The sequence below is a fragment of the Dreissena polymorpha genome, chromosome 14 (genome assembly GCF_020536995.1).
Source record: "Dreissena polymorpha isolate Duluth1 chromosome 14, UMN_Dpol_1.0, whole genome shotgun sequence".
NCBI classification, from domain to species: Eukaryota; Metazoa; Mollusca; class Bivalvia; order Myida; family Dreissenidae; genus Dreissena; species Dreissena polymorpha.
The window spans coordinates 34,429,443-34,449,685 of record NC_068368.1 but is presented as its reverse complement, the minus strand read 5'-3'; the positions used below and the strand labels follow the sequence as shown (position 1 = coordinate 34,449,685).

The 20,243-nt window shown below is 36.1% G+C and overlaps 1 protein-coding gene across 3 annotated transcripts in view; it reads left to right on the top strand.

Annotated features, from left to right (window-relative positions):
• Nucleotides 1-20,243, top strand: part of LOC127857773 (F-box only protein 9-like) — a 116,469-nt gene that overhangs the window by 5,271 nt on the left and 90,955 nt on the right. For all 3 annotated transcript variants that reach the window (XR_008038624.1, XR_008038625.1, XM_052394430.1), the window contains exons 2-13: nucleotides 2,285-2,406; nucleotides 3,558-3,639; nucleotides 4,387-4,444; nucleotides 5,204-5,315; nucleotides 7,518-7,614; nucleotides 8,357-8,458; nucleotides 12,604-12,665; nucleotides 13,636-13,721; nucleotides 14,234-14,347; nucleotides 14,986-15,104; nucleotides 17,373-17,483; nucleotides 19,447-19,526. Coding sequence is in view for 1 of the 3 variants with exons in the window: in XM_052394430.1 (XP_052250390.1) it covers nucleotides 2,285-2,406; nucleotides 3,558-3,639; nucleotides 4,387-4,444; nucleotides 5,204-5,315; nucleotides 7,518-7,614; nucleotides 8,357-8,458; nucleotides 12,604-12,665; nucleotides 13,636-13,721; nucleotides 14,234-14,347; nucleotides 14,986-15,104; nucleotides 17,373-17,483; nucleotides 19,447-19,526 (1,145 nt within the window). In the remaining 2 variants the exon portion in view is untranslated. The remainder of the gene's footprint in view (nucleotides 1-2,284; nucleotides 2,407-3,557; nucleotides 3,640-4,386; nucleotides 4,445-5,203; nucleotides 5,316-7,517; nucleotides 7,615-8,356; nucleotides 8,459-12,603; nucleotides 12,666-13,635; nucleotides 13,722-14,233; nucleotides 14,348-14,985; nucleotides 15,105-17,372; nucleotides 17,484-19,446; nucleotides 19,527-20,243) is intronic.

Sequence of the window (20,243 nt, the reverse complement as noted above, 5' to 3'; positions counted from 1 at the left end):
TCATTGTCAGATTTTAAAATCATTTGGCACATTTGTTCACCATCATTGGACGGTGTGTCGCGCAAAATAATTACGTCGATATCTCCAAGGTCAAGGTCACACTTTGAGTTCAAAGGTCAAAAATGGCCATAAATGAGCTTGTCCGAGCCATAACTATGTCGTTCATCGTCAGATTTTAAAATCATTTGGCACATTTGTTCACCATCATTGGACGGTGTGTCGCGCGAAATAATTACGTCGATATCTCCAAGGTCAAGGTCACACTTTGAGTTCAAAGGTCAAAAATGGCCATAAATGAGCTTGTCCTGGCCATAACTATGTCATTCATTGTGAGATTTTAAAATCATTTGGCACATTCGTTCACCATCATGGGACGGTGTGTCCCACGAAAGAATCACGTCAATATCTCCAATGTCAAGGTCGCCACGACTAAAAATAGATTTAAAAAAAAAAAAAAACTTACAAAGGGGGTTAATTTTTTTTGGTCATTTCAAAAGTTCAGTTTGAGTGTTCTCCCTTTATCAGATTTTTTTTTCACAATGAAAACCTGGTTTTGTGACAATTTTGTCCCTTGTTATTTGATTTTTGGGGAAAGGGCCTGGCCTTTTTTGAGGGGAAAAAAAATGCGCGAAATGCTGGATTTTGGGGAAAAAAATGGGCCTAAACGCAGGATTTTGGGGAAAATAAGTAAAGTCTTAAATAATAAATTTAACATATTTTACTTGTTTTTAAAACAAATTTAAGGCAACAGATAATTTAATTATGCAATATGTTCTATTTTCTACACTGGATCAGGTTAACTTATGTATTTAAAGTGTAAAAAAATATTACAAAAAAAAAAAACAAATTAGGGGGGGGGGAAGAAATAAAATCTGGGGAAAATTTACTTGCTGAGGGGAAAAAAATCTGAGGAGAAAGGGCATTTCACAAAGAAGGAAAAAAAACCTGCCTTTTCATTATTATTGGAATCTTCGTTGAGCAGTGGCCAACTTGACCTCTCAATAGATTTTATGTCTTTTTTCTGATGCATAAATCCTAGGCACCAGTTTCATATGAGCGTCTTGTAATTAGCATCCCCTGCAAAATCCAATAATCCATTCACAGATAGTAATTTTCTGACGGTCATTTTTTTTAGGTCACTAGGTCAAAGGTCAAGGTCACGGTGACCCAAAATAGTAAAATGGTTTCCGGATGATAACTTAAGAACACCTATGCCTAGGATCATGAAACTTCATACATGTAGGTACATTGATCATGACTCGCAGATGACCCCTATTGATTTTCAGGTCACTAGGTCAAAGGTCAAGGTAACGGTGACCCGAAATAGTAAAATGGTTTCTGGATGATTACTCAAGAAAGCTTATGCCTAGGATCATGAAACTTCATAGGTACATTGATCATGACTTCCAGATGACCCCTATTGATTTTCAGGTCAATGGTCAAGGTCACGGTGACTCAACTTAGAAAAATGGTTTCCGGATGATAACTCAAGAACGCTTACGCCTAGGATCATGAAACTTCATAGGTACATTGATCATGACTCGCAGATGACCCCTATTGACTTTCAGGTCACTAGGACAAAGGTCAAGGTCACGGTGACTTGACACAGTAAAATGGTTTCCGGATGATAACTCAAGAAAGCTTACGCCTAGGATCATGAAACTTCATAGGTACATTGATCATAACTCGCAGATGACCCCTATTGATTTTCAGGTCACTAGGTCAAAGGTCAAGGTCACAGTGCCAAAAAACGTATTCACACAATGGCTGCCACTACAACTGACAGCCCATATGGGGGGCATGCATGGTTTACAAACAGCCCTTGTTATTTATATATCAGATTAACGAGAATACAATTTTCTTTATTATAATTTTTATTTTGTCAAAATATATCAAGGATTAGTGCTATAAATCGTTGTCTTATTATTGAACAATGCAGATTATCGCTATTTTCACACGTCTTCATTATGGCGGACACAGTCTGGTGTCGGTGGGTATTTTCAAAGACCTATAAAATACAATTTTTATAGGTCTTTGGTATTTTTCACAGGTTTTGTATTAACGTATATCCTAAAGAATATTTATGAAATTAAATAAACCAATCAGATGATAAAATCACCTTCATGATGATGCAACAGTGGAATATCATGGGTACACTGTAGCTTGAGATTAATGTCATTATTATCATGGGGACAATAAGATTAAAAATATACCATACCTGGTCACAGTGGTGCTAATGTTACTGTGATTTCTCAAAGACTGGATTCATTATTGACCACTGCAGGAAAGCAAGACTGTTCCAAGCCTGCTGGAAGTGGGTGGGGAAGCTGAACCCCCAGATATTGAGAGACTGGACAATGATGATGTTGAGTATGAAGACGTGGAGGAACAATTGGAAAAGTTTAGGTGAATGTCTGGTTGTTGAGTTTTCATCTATAAATTGCTCTGACATTTGAGTTTTAACCCTTTGAGCGCTGGAACCGCATTTTGAAGGCCTTTGCAAACAGTTTGGATCCAGATGAGACACCACAGAAAGTGGCGTCTCATTAGGATCCAAACTGTTTGCTATTCTGATAGTATTCTTTGAAAAAAAATCGAAGAAAATGCTAATTTTAGAAATTTAGCAGACGACATTTTAGCAGAAGACAAATTTCCTAGCATGCAAAGGGTTAAAAAGGAACCAAGATGTGTAATTAGTAACTAGAAATGTATTTGATTAGATCAACTGCATCAAAAGCCTCACACTTATTGAAATACAAGAGTCTCCATCTCCTGGGTGAAACCAGTACTCTGGGTGTCTTTAGGGGAGATCTCAAGAATATCCCAATGTTAACCCTTTGCATGCTGGGAAATTTGTCGTCTGCTAAAATGTCGTCTGCTGAATTTGTAAAATAAGCATTTTCTTCATTTTTTTCAAAGAATACTATCAGAATAGCAAACAGTTTGGATCCAGATGAGACGCCACGTTCTGTGGCGTCTCATCTGGATCCAAACTGTTTGCAAAGGCCTTTAAAATTCGGTTCCCGCACTGAACGGGTTAAGATTGCACCCATGACCTCTGGGTTGTTAGACGGACACTGTATCCACTCTTCTATGTCCACCTCAGTACATTCAATAATAAGTAAGTCATGGAGTATTGCTTAACACATTAACTCTTACAGTGCTGGAACTGAATTTTGAAGGCCTTTGCAAACAGTTTGGATCCAGATGAGACACCATCGAACGTGGCGTCTAATCAGGATCCAAACTGTTTGCTATTCTGATAGTATTCTTTGAAAATAATTTAAGAAAATGCTAATTTTAGAAATTCAGCCGACAACATTTTAGGAAACGACAAATTTCCCAGCATGCAAAGGGTTAACCAGTTTATCTAAATTATGTTGACATATTTGGAGTATTTAAATTTGAATGAATAAAAAAACGGAATGTAAAGCATATTGGGGATGGTATTGTTTTCAGAAACCAAATTTCCATATAGCACACATGCTGCAAAGCGAGGTAATATACCTCATGTTGAAATCAACTCTTCTTGTAAATGTCACTCAATTTAATTGCAGGAGACAATGGAAAGAAGAGCTCACAGGCCATCAATCAGGCCAGACTGTCAGTGAGAAGGTAGCAGACGATGATGAGAAGGAGGTATGAATTGTGATATGGCTTAACTTTATAAGGGACCACTAGATCACTCTTCCATCTTACCCAATTTCGGAAAGATCCAATGTAGGCACAGATATTTGTTAGTTTTACTGTCTGCTTAAACTTCCTGTTCTTCATAAAAGTGCCTAAAATACGACACTGTTGAATGAGGATATCATTCATTCAAAGTGAAGAACCTCTACAAATTTTATGTCTTAGCCAAGGGGAGGTCTATTACAATAATTTGAAGAATTGTATCTGAGTAAATATTTGTATTGGGAAATTACTGAAAAGGAGCTATAATTAGAAAAAAATAATTGTAGTAGCCAATGTAATTGGTTTCGCCATAAATTCCTCAGAAAAATGTTAAAGGATGTACGGTATGCTTTACTGTAAATTACAGTTACTTTAGAAAGGTTATATAATTAATGTGGCAGCTGGCAATATAGTCTACCAGTAATGCTTGTGTTTGTATTTTATACAATATTATACAAAATATTCTAAATATATGATAACAGTCCCTATATATTTTTTATAGTAACTTCCTCTAATTTTGTAGTAAGCTCTTAAAATAAGCAACATATCTTTAAAAAAGAATGCTATTTTAAAGGCCTAATTAGTGAACCTGTTTAGGTAGTTTGTGGTATTTAGATTTGTGTGCTTTTATCTGAATTGTTAATATTTTTTATGTAACTTCTCGTGTTTGGCTTAAATTGATTTCTTTGAAGATATTAAACACATTTTTAAAAGGCTGCAGCATTATTCCTGATGGGGTCAAAGCTGGAGCAAGAGGGTGCTTTATATGAAGGTATGGTAGCACACATACGATACCCGTTCATGACATAAAATAGTATGACCAACATAAAAACATGTTAACAACCTGTAAATTTGAAGCATAATGATGTAAAAATATACATACATTTATGTTTGACATTGGGCCTTAATAATGATTAGAACAGGGAATATTATACCATAAATCTATATGGGTCAGAATTTGTGTCATCACATATGTTTGGAAATGTTCATTTATCCAACAGTACAATTAACCTGATGCCTCGGGCCTGGGATATCCTATCCAGAATCAAACATTTTAAAGCATGGGCATACAGTTTTGTCCCAGATAAGCCTGTACAGTCAACACTGTGTAATCAGGGACAACACTTTCCGCTTTTATGGAATTTTTCATTCGAAGGATGACTATTGTTAGCAAAAATCCTGTTAAGGCGGAGAGTGATGTCCCTGATAAGCCTAATCTTGGACAACACTCTACGCATATGCATAAGCCCTTTACCACTTGGATACGTATTTTGACGCATTTGTAGTCCCATTAAAAGTTAAATTATTAAAAACCTTTCTTACTAAATTCAAGTTTAAAGGCTTCATTTCCAACTATTAGATACTGATGAGCAGCAAACAGCATAAAACCTGAACAAACTGTGAGTTACTCGCAGGCTGTTCTGGTTTTATGCTGTTTGCACATAGCCATTTTCACTTTGCCACTGAGTGGGAAAGGGTTAAGCCCAGTTTTCCCAGGTTGACACTCATGTAAAACATCTTGTTTTTTCAGCGGTGAGTTTCTACCGGCGGGCCATGCAGCTGGTACCTGACATAGAGATGAGGGTGAACTTTCCAATGAAAAGTCCTCGTGAGCGACAGGAGAGTGAAAGCTCTGTCGACAGGTGTGTGCTGCAGTTGCTTTTGATTATGATGTAATTTTAATGTTTGTAATTCAACTATGAGCAGTTCAACTTTATTCAAAATCGAACATTATGCAGTTGATGAAATGTCTTATTGTCTGGTATGATCAGTATATATGATTGTTAGTTGTAATTATCTTAAACTTCAGGGGGTTTAATTAAGACCCTGGAGGTGGATAAATAATCCTGCCATTTTTATTAACATATTTAAAATACCTGGCTTCTTTGTGAAGCTTTACTGAATATTTAATTAACCCCGATCATTTTGGAAGTGTCGGCAATTTTTAAAACTTAATGAAACCCCTGAAACTATGTCAAAGTGGCTTTCATATCAGTTTGTAAACATCTACCGTTAAAATGCTGTAAACGTTTAGTAATGAAATGCCTCTTTTATTTGTAATTAATTTATTAAAGAGCGGCACACATAATGTTGACATCTTGTGCAAAGAATTGCCAAAACTGGGGCTTAAAGCATATGTGTTAAATGTCGTCCCAGTTTGGCATGTGCAGTCTGCATAGGCTAATCAAGAACTACACTTTCTGTCTAAACTGGGTATTTACTTAGAAATAAATACTATAAAAGTGGAAAGGGTTGTCTCTGATAAGCTTTAGCAGACAGCACAGGCTTATATGGGACAACACTTTATGCAACACTTTTAATCCGCTACTGTGCTACCGTTTGCGCTCTGTGCGGCAGTCAGTCTGTCTGTCACACTTTTCTGGATCCTGCGATAACTTTAAAAGTTCTTCATATTTTTAAACTTAAAACATGGACAGATGGCAATATGCACATGGAGATTATGCACGTCATTTCATTTTGTTCCTAGGTCAAGAATTCCGGTTGCTATGGCAAAAAAAAAAAAAAAAAAAAAAATCTGAAAATAGTGGAGTTTCACTGGTAGGGGGCATCATTTCTTGGCAATAGTCTTGTTAAATCCGTTTTCTGATAGCGAGGCTCCTATGGCCAACTGTCAATCAGATTCCTATCTAAATATCGATCAACTAATCCGCGATAAACGGTGCGCGCTGGTTGCTATTGACCTGTCCGGCATTTTCTAGACAATCCGAATACCTAGTTCTCATCTATTCAACAAGTTTCATTTGTTTTGTTCGAAAAAATAGGAAATGAAATATAAAGAAAAGGTGTAAATAAGGTATATGTAACAGTCGGTATCCAGATAGATAAATTTGAGGAATTTAATGCATACAATTTCCAAAAGCAGAAATGTGGTCTTGATAAGTGAGAGTAGAAGGTTTGATGTGTAGAATTACCAAAATCACCCTTATAGAAAATTTATTTATTTCAGAAACTGAAAATGTTATATAAGCAATATTAAGTATGAATTATATCACGTACATATTTAAACTAATAGGGAATATTGGTATTTGCAAAACTTAACAAAATCAACGATAAAAATCGCTTTTCATGTCAGAAACAAGTGAAAACTATTTTATGTTACTATTTTTTGATAAAAAACGTACAGATGCAACAGTTTTATTGTTCTGAACTTTATATTTATATATTATAAATATTGATTAACGCCAATAAGCAATGTTTAATATTATTATTATCACTTTTATAGGTAATAACATGGGGGATTTCGGTTCCCACTCAGTGTAAAAAAGCGTGTAAAACTTTAACGAAAATCCAGTTATTAAAGCGCTATTTGTGTCAAATACATGTGGACAAAATGTTTCGTTAGTATTTTTGTAAATAAAATGGTAAATTACAGTGTAGAGTTGTTAATTTATTCCTAATATCACCATTAAACGTAGTAACAGGATAGATTTCTAAGCGCACAAGCGTTAAGGAGAGTGTTTAAAGTACCAAAATACTTTTATACATAGCTAATGTTCTTTATAAACTAATATTTGTTGGCATTTTCATAATGAATATATGAAACAGATGTTATAAGGGGTGGAAAAAGTCCATAAAAATCATCCGGAATATCGCGTAATCTATAGGTGATCTATTGGCAAAGAAGCCACTTTGGTGTTAGCTTGTCTAGGTTTCCTAACTGCTAAGCCACGTGACTTAGTGGGGGGAGCGATCATCGTCCAGGCGAGATGTCAATTACCTCATAACTGGTTGTATGAACCCATTTTTATAACTGGTTGTATGAACCCATTTTTATAACTGGTGGTGTGAACCCATTTTTACTGGTTGTATGAACCCATTTACAGTTTTGATGTTGAGGATAGAGAGGCTGATCTAGTGATGAAATTCCACCATATGCAGCTAGAAGAGAAACGACTCTGCTACCCAGAGTATCAGCAAAGGGTAGGGCTGGGTTTTTTATGTGAACATTTATGTGTGATGGTACTTTAATGGAGCTATTTCAAGCAATAATGTACCTGATATTACCAATTATTGGCAATTTAGTGTCTTAAAGGCAATGGTTAAGAATGTGGTAGGGAAATGTATGGTATCTATTTGCCAGAGACCAGGGTTTTTTTCCTTTTTATAGAATGGTCGTTTTTCACAAATTTGAGAAGTGCACGACTGTAATTTTCACAATTTCAAGAAGTTCGGGACTTTTCCAAATTCACTGATATTTTTCCCACAATTTCGAACAGTTTATGACTCATTTTTTCTAAATTTGGATGGTTTACAGCTCATTTTTTAACAAGATAAGGGCGCCAAGGCTGCTTCACAAAGATGTAGAAAAAGCCTTCGAGACTGAATATTCCAACTGCAAGGACACAAAGCCCTGTTTCTACCCAGAGATGTTTCTCAAGAAACCTCAGTCTTTTATGACATTCAAGTTTTGTTTGTGTAACACTCAGTGATCAATCATTAACACAATCAAGATGGAACAATTGCAATAAAAACCTTGCAAAAAATGTAAGCAATTATATATAGAACATTTAAATCACTTTTAGTTTTGCTGTTATAGAAAAATAAAGCCAAATACTTAAAAAAAAATATTTGGAAAAATAAAAATTTTGATAAATTTAAGCCATTCACTTATCTCAATAATTGAAGATGATGCCGTGATTTTTTCATGTTCTATTTCCATCAGGCCACGCACATTTCCGCTCTGCCAGTTGAGGTGCTGATATACATCTTCAAGTGGGTGATATCCAGTCAGCTGGACATGAGGTCACTGGAGAGTATCTCCATGGTAACACAGCTTACAGTTAACTTACAGGGTTATAGACATTAGAGCTGTAACGATTCACCCATCGTTCGATTCAATTCGATTTCGATACCAAATGGTCCGATTCGAATATTTTCGATTCGATTCAAATTTAACTATTTGCTGCTTATTTTGCAAACTATTTCATCATTTATTTTCACGTTTTGTATGTCCAGGGCATGAATTAATATGTTTGGTATTTGTTACTAACTTTTTATGTTGTACATTTAAAGTGTTTATTTTTTTTAAACAATTTAAAAACGCAACATTGTTTTATAAGTAACAAATTTATTGAACGAAACTTCTTGATGAGTTATTCTTAAATAACATAAAATGCACAATGTATCACATGTGTTTATCAGAAAAAAATCATCGTGGGAGATGAAGATTTTACATCTGAAATATCAACCGAGTGTATTCTCTTTAAGTGTTGTCTCAAATTTATAGTGCTTCCAGATTTAGGGTAATTAACGTCAACACAACACGTTTTGCAAGTTGCCTTTAAATCAGAACCTTCCCGAAACCCGAAGTGTTCCCATACTTTTGATTTTAATTTTGACGGTGCGTCTTTCAGCGTGGTTGAAGAAGCCATTTTACCGGCTGATGTAGTGCTCAGCATGTTATTAATTCATTCATTGGATGCCATATTGGCTATTGACCAATCACAAGACAAATTACAAATGACAAGAAAGTTTAGACGACGGATTTGGAAAGTAAGGTTTAAAATGCGGATCAATCGGGATTGCAGTGAATCGAATAGAAATCGGCCGTATTGGTATCGAAATCGAATTGGCGGCGTTGAACCGGTTTTTCGATGCATCGAACCGAATCGTTACAGCTCTAATAGACATCATTGAGCCTCTAATTAATAAAAAATTGAGGTAATGCACATAGTGTTGTCCCAGATTAGCCTGTGCTGACTGCATAGGCTAATCTGGGACAACACTTGATGCACATGCCTTAGACCCCATATTCACAGAGCGAGGCTAATATTATTTTTAGCTCACTTGTCACAAAGTGACATGGTGAGCTTATGTGACTGTGTGATGTCCGGCGTCCGTTTTGCGTGCGTGTGTGCGTGCGTCCATCAACAATTTGTTTGTGTAGACAGTGGAGGTCACAGTTTATGAAATTTGGTCAGAATGTTTATCTTGATGAAAATCTGGGTTGGGATTACATTTGGGTCATCTGGGGTAAAAAACTAGGTCACTTGGTCAAATAATAGAAAAACCGTCAACAATTTGTTTGTGTAGACAGTGGAGGTCACAGTTTTCATCCAATCTTTATGAAATTTGGTCAGAAGAATGTTTATCTTGATGAAATCTGGGTTGAGACTGTATTTGGGTCATCTGGGGTCAAAAACTAGGTCACTAGGTCAAAAACTAGGTCACTAGGTCAAATAATAGAAAAACCTTGTGTAGACAATAGAGGTCGCAGTTTTCATCCAATCTTTATGAAATTTATTCAGAATGTTTATCTTGATGAAATCTGGGTTGGGATTGTATTTGGGTCATCTGGGGTCAAAAACTAGGTCACTAGGTCAAATAATAGAAAAACCTTGTGTAGACACTAGAGGTCACAGTTTTCATCAAATCTTTATGAAATTTGGTCAGAATGTTTGTCTTGATTAAATCTGGGTTGATATTGTATTTGGGTCATCTGGGGTCAAAAACAAGGTCACTAGGTCAAATAATAGAAAAACCTTGTGTAGACAATAGAGGTCACAGTTTTCATCCAATCTTTATGAAATTTGATCAGAATGTTTATCTTGATGAAATCTGGGTTGGGATTGTATTTGGGTCACCTTGGGTCAAAAACTCGGTCAATATGTCAAATATTAGAAAAACCTTGTGTAGACAATAGAGGTCGCAGTTTTCATCCAATGTTTATGAAATTTGGTCCTTATGTTTATCTTGATGAAATCTGGGTTTGGATTGTCTTTGGGTCATCTTTGGTAAAAAACTAGGTCACTAGGTCAAATCATAGAAAAACCTTATGTAGACAATAGAGGTCATAGTTTTCATCTGATCTTAATGATAATATCTGATTTTGGATCGTATATGGGTCATATGGGGTCAAAAATTGGGTCACCGGGCCAATTCGAGTAAAACCTTGTGTAGATGAAAGAGGTCACAGTTTTCATCATGTCTTTAGAATATTTTGTCAGAATGTATTAATTAATTAAATCTTTCCTGGGATTGTATATGGGTCTGATAGAATTTAAGTTGATGTAGCAAGGTTAGTCAGGTGAGCGATTCAGGGCCATCATGGCCCTCTTGTAATATACATTAGGCCACATTTGTGCTTTTAAGACTTTTCGCTTTAAGGATGTATCATAGGAGATTTCTCAGAAAATCAAAGGCTTTACACATTTTTTTTACAGCATTTGGGCTTGTTAGGTTCCTGCAAATATTTAAGCTTATGGTCTTATTACAAATTTGTGGAAGTTTTTGAAAAATAGAATCCACATTTTATGAAGATGAATTTGTTGGAGTCCACATTCATTTAATTATGCCCCCCTTTGAAGAAGAGGGGGTATATTGCTTTGCACCTGTCGGTCGGTCGGTCTGTCGGTCCGTCCACCAGGTGGTTTCCGGATGATAACTCAAGAACGCTTGGGCCTAGGATCATGAAACTTCATAGGTACATTGATCATGACTCGCAGATGACCCCTATTTATTTTTAGGTCACTAGGTCAAAGGTCAAGGTCACGGTGACCCGAAATAGTAAAATGGTTTGCGGATGATAACTCAAGAACACTTAGGCCTAGGATCATGAAACTTGATAGATACATTGATAATGACTCGCAGATGACCCCTGTTGATTTTGAGGTCACTAGGTCAAAGGTCAAGGTCACGGTGACCCGAAATAGTAAAATGTTTTCCGGATGATAACTCAAGAACGCTTAGGCCTAGGATCATGAAACTTGATAGGTAGATTGATCATGACTCGCAGATGACCCCTACTGATTTTCAGGTCACTAGGTCAAAGGTCAAGGTCACAGTGACCCGAAATAGTAAAATGGTTTCCGGATGATAACTCAAGAACGCTTAGGCCTAGGATCATGAAACTTCATAGGTAGATTGATAATGGCTGGCAGATGACCCCTATTGATTTTCAGGTCACTAGGTCAAAGGTCAAGGTCATGGTGACCCGAAATAGTAAAATGGTTTCCGGATGATAATTCAAGAACGCTTATGCCTAGGATCATGAAACTTCATTGGTACATTGATCATGATTTGCAGATGACCCCTATTGATTTTCAGGACACAAGGTCAAAGGTCAAGGTCACGGTGACCTGAAATAGTAAAATGGTTTCCGGATGATAACTCAAGAACGCTTATGCCTAGGATCATGAAACTTGATAGGTAGATTGATCATGACTCGCAGTTGACCCCTATTGATTTTCAGGTCACTATATCAAAGGTCAAGGTCACGGTTACCTGAAATAGTAAAATGGTTTCCGGATGATAACTCAAGAATGCTTATGGCTACGATCATAAAACTTCATAGGTACATTGATCATGACTCGCAGATGACCCCTCCTGATTTTGTGGTCACTAGGTCAAAGGTCAAGCACATGGTGACCCGAAATAGTAAAATGGTTTCCGGATGATAACTCAAGAACACTTATGCCTAGGATCATGAAACTTCATAGGTACATTGATCATGACTCGCAGATGACCCCTATCGATTTTGAGGTCACTAGGTCAAAGGTCAAGTTGAAGGTGACCCGAAATAGTAAAATGGTTTCCGGATGATAACTGAAGAACGCTTATTCCTAGGATCATGAAACTTGATAGGTAGATTGATCATGACTCGCAGATGACCCCTATTGATTTTTAGGTCACTAGGTCAAAGGTCAAGGTCACGGTGACCCGAAATAGTAAAATGGTTTCTGGATGATAACTCAAGAACGCTTATGGCTAGGATCATGAAACTTCATAGGTACATTGATCATGACTGGCAGATGACCCCTATTGATTTTCAGGTCACTAGGTCAAAGGTCAAGGTCACAGTGACAAAAAAGATATTCACATAATGGCTGTCACTACAATGGAGAGCCCATATGGGGGGCATGCATGTTTTACAAACAGCCCTTGTTGTACTTAATCTTGTCTCTTATCCAGGTCTGTAGAGGATTTTATATCTGTGCTAGAGACGAAGAGTTTTGGAAACTGGCCTGTCAAAGGTAAAATAAATAAAACATCTTTTACAAAACTTTCTTAGGCTTGTGTTAACAATCTTTTTTGGGTATAATTTTTAGCGAGGCTGTTTTCGGAGAAAACCCGAGCTATTGTCATAGCCAGCTCGTCCGCCGTAGACGTCGTGCTAAAACCTTAACATTGGCTCTAAAATCAAAGTGCTTCCACCTACAACTTTGAAACTTCATATGTAGATGCACCTTGATGAGTTCTACATGCCACACCTATTTTTGGGTCACAAGGTCAAAGGTCAAGGTTACTGTGACGTCTAATATCAAACTTTAACAAAAACCTTAACATTGCCTCTAAAATCAAAGTGCTTCCACCTACAACTTTGAAACTTCATATGTAGATGCACCTTGATGAGTTCTACACGCCACACCCATTTTGGGTCACTAGGTCAAAGGTCAAGGTCACTGTGACCTCTAAAAAAAAATTCTGACAAGCTTTCGCAGCCGAGCGTGGCACCAATTATGCGGTGCTCTTGTTACTTTTGTTGTAAATTGTATTGATTGAAAATGTCAGATGATATTTTCAAGTTAAAGTGGTATGTTTACTGCATACATACTTTCAATCACCTTAGCAATATCTTCTAGCTTTAAAAACATTTTACTTAAATATTCCAAAATGTGAACTAGGGTTAGAATTCAACATAAAATTTGTAATAAAATTATGAAGAGAAAATCGGGACCTTAAAAAACTTTGAAATGATTAGGAATTTGGAATAAAGATGTTAAAAATAACATTGATCCACTGTCACAAACACACAGTATTTAAACATGCAGAGTTTTGGTAAACCCAGTATTAAAAGGGGCTAGTGTAATTTCTACCAATTAAGTGTATCATAATTACACCCCTAAGTCAGTCACACCTGTTTCATTGTAATTTATCAAAATGTAAGGAAAAAACATATAAAAAAGTTAATAGGTGAATTGATAAATTGTTCATGTGTTGCAGGTTATGGGGCAGCAACATTGGCAAGGTAAAGAAGTACGGTACCTACAGAACTATGTACCTAGAGAGGCCCCATCTACAGTATGTAGGTGAGAGTAATTAAACATACATATTGTAACTGATTTTAGTGCTCCTTTTGGGTCATTTTCCAACTGGCAAACTTTTTTTTTTCAAATTTAGTTATAAAAGTCCAAATAATTGTTTGATGGAAGCTCATGATGTAGGGTCATTAGTTCATACTCATAACTTTGATCTGTGATGTAACAGACTTATGCCCTTTTTGTTCTTAGACAATTCAGGTTCCGGTTTGTGTGCAACAAGCTCATAACTTCTACAGATATTAAATTGAAACACACCTCATATAGGAAGGTCACTGAACAATGGCCATTCCTCAATCTTGCAATTTAGCATAAATATCATACTATTTCTACTTGTTTATGGGAAAAACTGTTTTATCCTGATTGGGTAAATTTCCAAGTTACAAGATACTGTTGCTTGCAGACAATTAGATTTCTGCAATAAACATGTCCATAGACAAGAAATAAATTCCCATATTTTCACTCTGTTGATATCAATATATCAAGGCTGATTGTTCCTGCAGGCTGCTACATCAGCAAGATGTCGTACATTCGTCAAGGGGAGAACAGTGTGGATGGTTTCTACAGCCCCTGGCATCAGATAGAGTACTACCGATACATCAGGTTCTTCTCAGAAGGTCTGTGATGTCTTCTTCATAGAAAAGTATTGTTGATTTTACTTTTTCACCAATGTTCAGGTGCTGTGATTCTACTAATTTATGTCTTAAAATAAAGTCAGGCATGTATTCAAATTAGTACATGTATGTTAACCTCACACATGAAGGTGAGCTCTATGTCTTCAGCCAATGAGTCTGATACACAAACTAACTGGTATACATTCTTTTTGCTTGTCAATTTGAAACCAGGAATATGTACTTTTGGTTTAAAAAGGTCAGAAAAGGGTCTGGGTCAGGATAAATTTTATTTTAAATTGTAAAGTAAAGACTGAATTTTTAGTTTAAAACAAACACACATTTATCTGTAATATGTTTCCAAAAAATAAAACGTTTGAAACAGTGAACGCAATAAATAGAATAACTGAGAGGTTAAACAATAGGTTTGTTCCTAATGATAATACTTCTTCAAAAATTGCATTGTAATTTATTTTTTTTGCACAGTGTTCGAGAAGACATGGTTTTTGAATCACAGCGGACAATTACTCCTTTTCCATGTGCCTAAAGTGTTTTCCTAGAATAGCCTGTGCAGTCCGCACAGAAGAATCAGAGCTGATACTTTTGGCTTTTATCAAATTTTCAGTTTTTTTTTCTTGTTCCAGGCCAGGTGCTGATGATGACAAGCCCAGAGGACCCCTACATGAGCCTACCTCTCATGAAATCATTCGACACAAGGTCTGCTGGCATGATGAAAGGGCTCTATAAGCTGTCCGGGAATAGGGTATGCCTTTAATTAGTAGGATTTGCAATCGCTGGCAGTGAATATTTTCCTCCGTTTTTGGAAAAAATTCGGCCCCATTTCCCTTTAACAAAAGTGTTTTTATGGTAACTCCAATATAATGTGATTGAAGGGGTCCAAGCAAGGAACCGGCATTATAATGCAATATTGTTTATCTTATGATGTCATTTGCCAATAAATACATATAAACCCTATGGTATAGATTATTGGATACATACGACTTCGTGAATATGTATATCTGATAATACCAACTAATCACAAGTTCCATTTAAAAAAGTCTGGGCAAAAGTGGCAAATAATGTATTTAAGAATTTCATAAACACCATTGTACCCCATTTTCTGTTAGTGTTCAGTGAAAAGTGAATTATCCATTAGTTTTTTCCCAAATATAATAGTATTAATTGTATGACATGATGAGCATGTATGAGGTAGTGTTCAGATTTTGTTTTAACAACCTATTGACCATTGAATTTATATTTTAATTAAATGCAACATGTACATATTTATGCCCCCCTTCAAAGAAGAGGGGGTATATTGTTTTGCTCATGTCGGTCGGTCGGTCCATCCACCAGGTGGTTGTCAGACGATAACTCAAGAACGCTTGGGCCTAGGATCATGAAACTTCATAGGTACATTGATCATGACTTGCAGATGACCCCTATTGATTTTGAGGTCACTAGGTCAAAGGTCAAGGTCACGGAGACCCGAAAAAGTAAAATGGTTTCCGGATGATAACTCAAGAACGCATACGCCTAGGATCATGAAACTTCCTGGGTGATTGATCATGACATGCAGATGACCCCTATTGATTTTGAGGTCACTAGGTCTAAGGTCAAGGTCATGGTGACCCGAAGTAGTAAAATGGTTTCCGGATGATAACTCAAGAACGCATACGCCTAGGATCATGAAACTTCATGGGTAGATTGATCATGACTCGCAGATGACCCCTATTGATTTTGAGGTCACTAGGTCAAAGGTCAAGGTCACGGTGACCCGAAATAGTAAAATGATTTTTGGATGATAACTCAAGAACGCATATGCCTAGGATCATGAAACTTTATAGGTAGATTGATCATGACTCGCAGATGACCCCTATTGATTTTCAGGTCACTAGGTCAAAGGTCAAGGTCATGGTGACCCGAAATAGTAAAATGATTTTCGGATGATAACTCAAAAACGCATATGCCTAGGATCATGAAACTTCATAGGTAGATTGATCATGACTCGCAGATGACCCCTTTTGATTTTGAGGTCACAAGGTCAAAGGTCAAGGTCACGGTGACCCGAAATAGTAAAATGATTTCGGATGATAACTCAAGAATGCTTTTGCCTAGGATCTTGACACTTCATAGGTACATTGATTGTGACTTGCAGATGACCCCTATTGATTTTCAGGTCACTAGGTCAAAGGTCAAGGTCACAGTGACTAAAGTCGTATTCACACAATGGCTGCCAGTACAACGGACAGCCCATATGGGGGGCATGCATGTTTTACAAACAGCCCTTGTTTCTATTAATAATCAGCTTATATCTGTACATTCTTAAATTATCTGGATTATATATTTGTCTTCAATACCTGTTGCATTTTACATAAGGAATTTAGCAGGAAATAATGTAATACAAATTGAGACTAACTTGTCTTCACAAATTTATTTGCATGGATCTATAGACTTTTAAATTTTTACTGTCTCCACTCCAGCAGACCCTGTATCAGTTAGCACATCATTTATTATTAAGGTTTGTGTCAAAAAGGAGCGCTATGTATTGGATTTATTGTGTAGTTTTCCTGTACAAATGAAAAAATTCCCTTTGAAGATAAAATAAAAACCCAGAGTTTATTAATTAAATTTTATTTTAGTATAACAAATATGTACAAAAAGCCAGCATGCAAAAAAAATTATTCCCTGAATTTATTTCAATAAGGATGGCAATTTAAATTAGTGGAAGACCCCGGCTCCATTCCACCAGGATTGAGAATATGCCCAACGATGTGATTAAAAACATTATCGGGAATTAAGTTCATGTCCATGGTATATATTATAAATTATATGGCATTTTGATTTCACAACATAAGTAATACATCTTTCTTTATCACAGTTTCTACCAACTGTATTAAACATAGATTGACCTTTATAAAAGCTTTTCCTCTATGCCATTTCACAATTGTTAAAGATTATTTGAAACGTGTTTCAGTCTGCAAAATTGTGGAACTTTGTTGAAGGATCTGACATGAGGTTATTTTCCACACAGGTCACTGCTGTGCTGAAGAGGGTTCAAGTGCAGGAGACTACAAACAACCGGTACAAGCGTAACTATAGGAACCAGAAAAACAACAGCGATATGCAACAGACCTTTCATATTGTACGTACATGTTAAACACTACGTGCTTCCTTTTTTGCCATGTTTGTGATTGAATTATCTTATTAGTCAAGGTTTTCCTAAGTGTATTAAATGGCAAACAAGTAAAATTATGAAAGAAAAAGTAAAATATATTTAATTATTAATTTCATGTTTTACTTCTGTTAGAAATACCTTTCTGTTAGTAAGCGAATGTTACATTTTTGATGAAGTCATTTTGTAATTCTCCAACATTCAGTGGGATAGGGACCTAATATTTGAACGTGCCTGTTCCATGGGTCCTTTTCTCTTTCTCTTCTGTCATGCGGAAGTTAAACAATATTACTGCTTGAATGATTTAACTTGGATGGGTCCAGTTATTGCACATGTTTTAGTGACATCAAGCACAATATGGGGGTGTTGAAAAGTATAAATAAATATTAGTAAATATTAAACACTTTGTGTTGTTTTTAATATTATTGCGAGTATCTTTAGTTAGCTCTTATATATAACTTAGACTGTTGCCTTAGTTGTATTATAGCTAACATATAGTTGAATCTAACCTATTCTGAACAAGTGCACATAACATTCAATCATTCCAGAGTTTTTTTCCAGCTTTTTGGGAAGATAGCCCATGGCTTTAAATTGGGAATTTTATCGGCATTTTCAAGAAATTGGGAAAATAAATTGGGACTTAAAACTACATAAAAGCGTTCAACATCTAAAATAACTAGCAACACAAACACCATCATGATAAACAGTTTTGCACATAATAACCTCACACAAAGTCTTCAGTCACAAACTTATTTCTCTAGGCACCTTTTTATTACGAGGAACTTCATCTTCTTCTGAAGAACTACTGCTTTCAACAAGATTGAATATCAGTCAGAACTTGCTGTTGGAAATCAACGATGACAATGCAAAAGAGTCACTTGTTATTAAATTGCTATCATTAAAAATGAATAGATTTTCAATGGGAGGAGTTGTAGTTGTTGCCGATGTTTGTTTATTTAATGACGCTTGCTTAAAAAAAAAAGTTTTGTTTGGCCACGTTTTTGCTAAAGGAATATTTCTCACGTAATATTTCGAATTGTGCAACATATTTGTTTTCCATTCAGCCAAATCACAAAACACTTGAATTTCATCGCAAATATAATAAGTGCCTGAACTACAGGGAAAATATTCGGCACACGAGTTAGGCAAATTTTATCCAAATCGAGGTATAATCTAAAGCCCCTACGAGACTGGATTGGACTATGCTTTGCTAAAAATCGAAACAGCAGATGCCATTAGCGTTTTTTTTCCCGATTGGGAATTTTTGCCAATTTTGGGGAAAAAGTATACTTTTTGCGATTGGGAATATAGCTGAATTTTGGCTATAAAATCAGGCCAAAAAAAGCCCTGCATTCGCTTCAATATTCAGTTTTTCTGTTGAAACTGGTTTCAGGCTGCCATTATATTTTGCATGAGACATTGTATTATTTGTGTACAATATTTTGTATGCCTGCAGGTAACTTGTTTAAATCTTTTATTTATTTTCGTAATCAATTGTTTGTATTTTTATTTAAGAAATCTGACAGTTACGGTTGTGTTTAATAGATATTTATTAAAATAACTTATCATTAGTAAAATAAACAGTAGTCAAATAAATAGCGCCATGCAACACTAGACATTATAAATGTTTATTTTCATTTGAATGCATACATATATTATTTTACTGTTTTTATTTCAGTAACCTTATCCCATCAATTTAAAAAAAACTTTGATTGATTCAATTGTTTGTCTCTCCAAACCCAAATACACAAAATGCGAGTGGCTAGGTCGGCAACAGGGCCATATGTGTCCCATGGAACCTTGTCTTGTTTACTGTCCATTTAAGCCATGAGAAGTGCATGATATGTTACCTTCAAATCATGACTGTCCAACCGTATGCTTAAATTAATAACAAACAGGGTTGAGTCCTTCAAAGTTTGTTTGTTTGCTTCAGGAATTAGAGATCCAGAGCTCAGGGAAAAGAAATGGGCACAAGCTGACGTGGGTGACCTACTCTGTGAGAACTTGTTATAGGTAAGCAAATTTAGGGATTAAAATTTCAAATAATGGTTTCGTATATTCTATGCTGATAAAGATTGAATGTAGATAATTGTGATAATGTTAATACAGTGGAAACCCTCTAAACCTGATCCCTCTCTTTACCGGAATCCTCTCTAAACCGGACCAACTGTCCGGTCCCAGTTTCCATTTCTATAAAACCATGTGTAAAATATCTCCTCAAGACCGGAATCCCCTCATTTCCGAATACCTACCATACTTTGGAAAAAAATAAGGTAATTACACACGTAATTGTACCTCTCTAAATCGGTCAGGACTGGTTTAATGCACCCCAGACATAGAGGCAAAAAGTTGTGAATATCGGATTAAAGACGCGTGAAATTAATTAAAGTGGTTACAAATTTGGCAAACTGTAAAAATCGCAGTGGGTTATAATTACTGATAACAAATATAGGGTTCTATAGTGTTTTTTGTTTTTATACCCCCACAATCGAAGTTTAGGGGGATATATAGGAGTGAACTTGTCAGTCGGTCGGTCGGTCTTTCTGTCGGTCTGTATTAAGTGTCTGCTCTCTAATTCAAGTAGTTTTCATCCGATCTTCACCAAACTTGGTCAGAAGTTGTATCTACATGATGTCTTGGCCAAGTTCGAACATGGGCCTTGTCGGGTCAAAAACTAGGTCACGGGGTCACTTAGTGCGTTTTAAACATTCAGCATGTTGTCCACTCTCT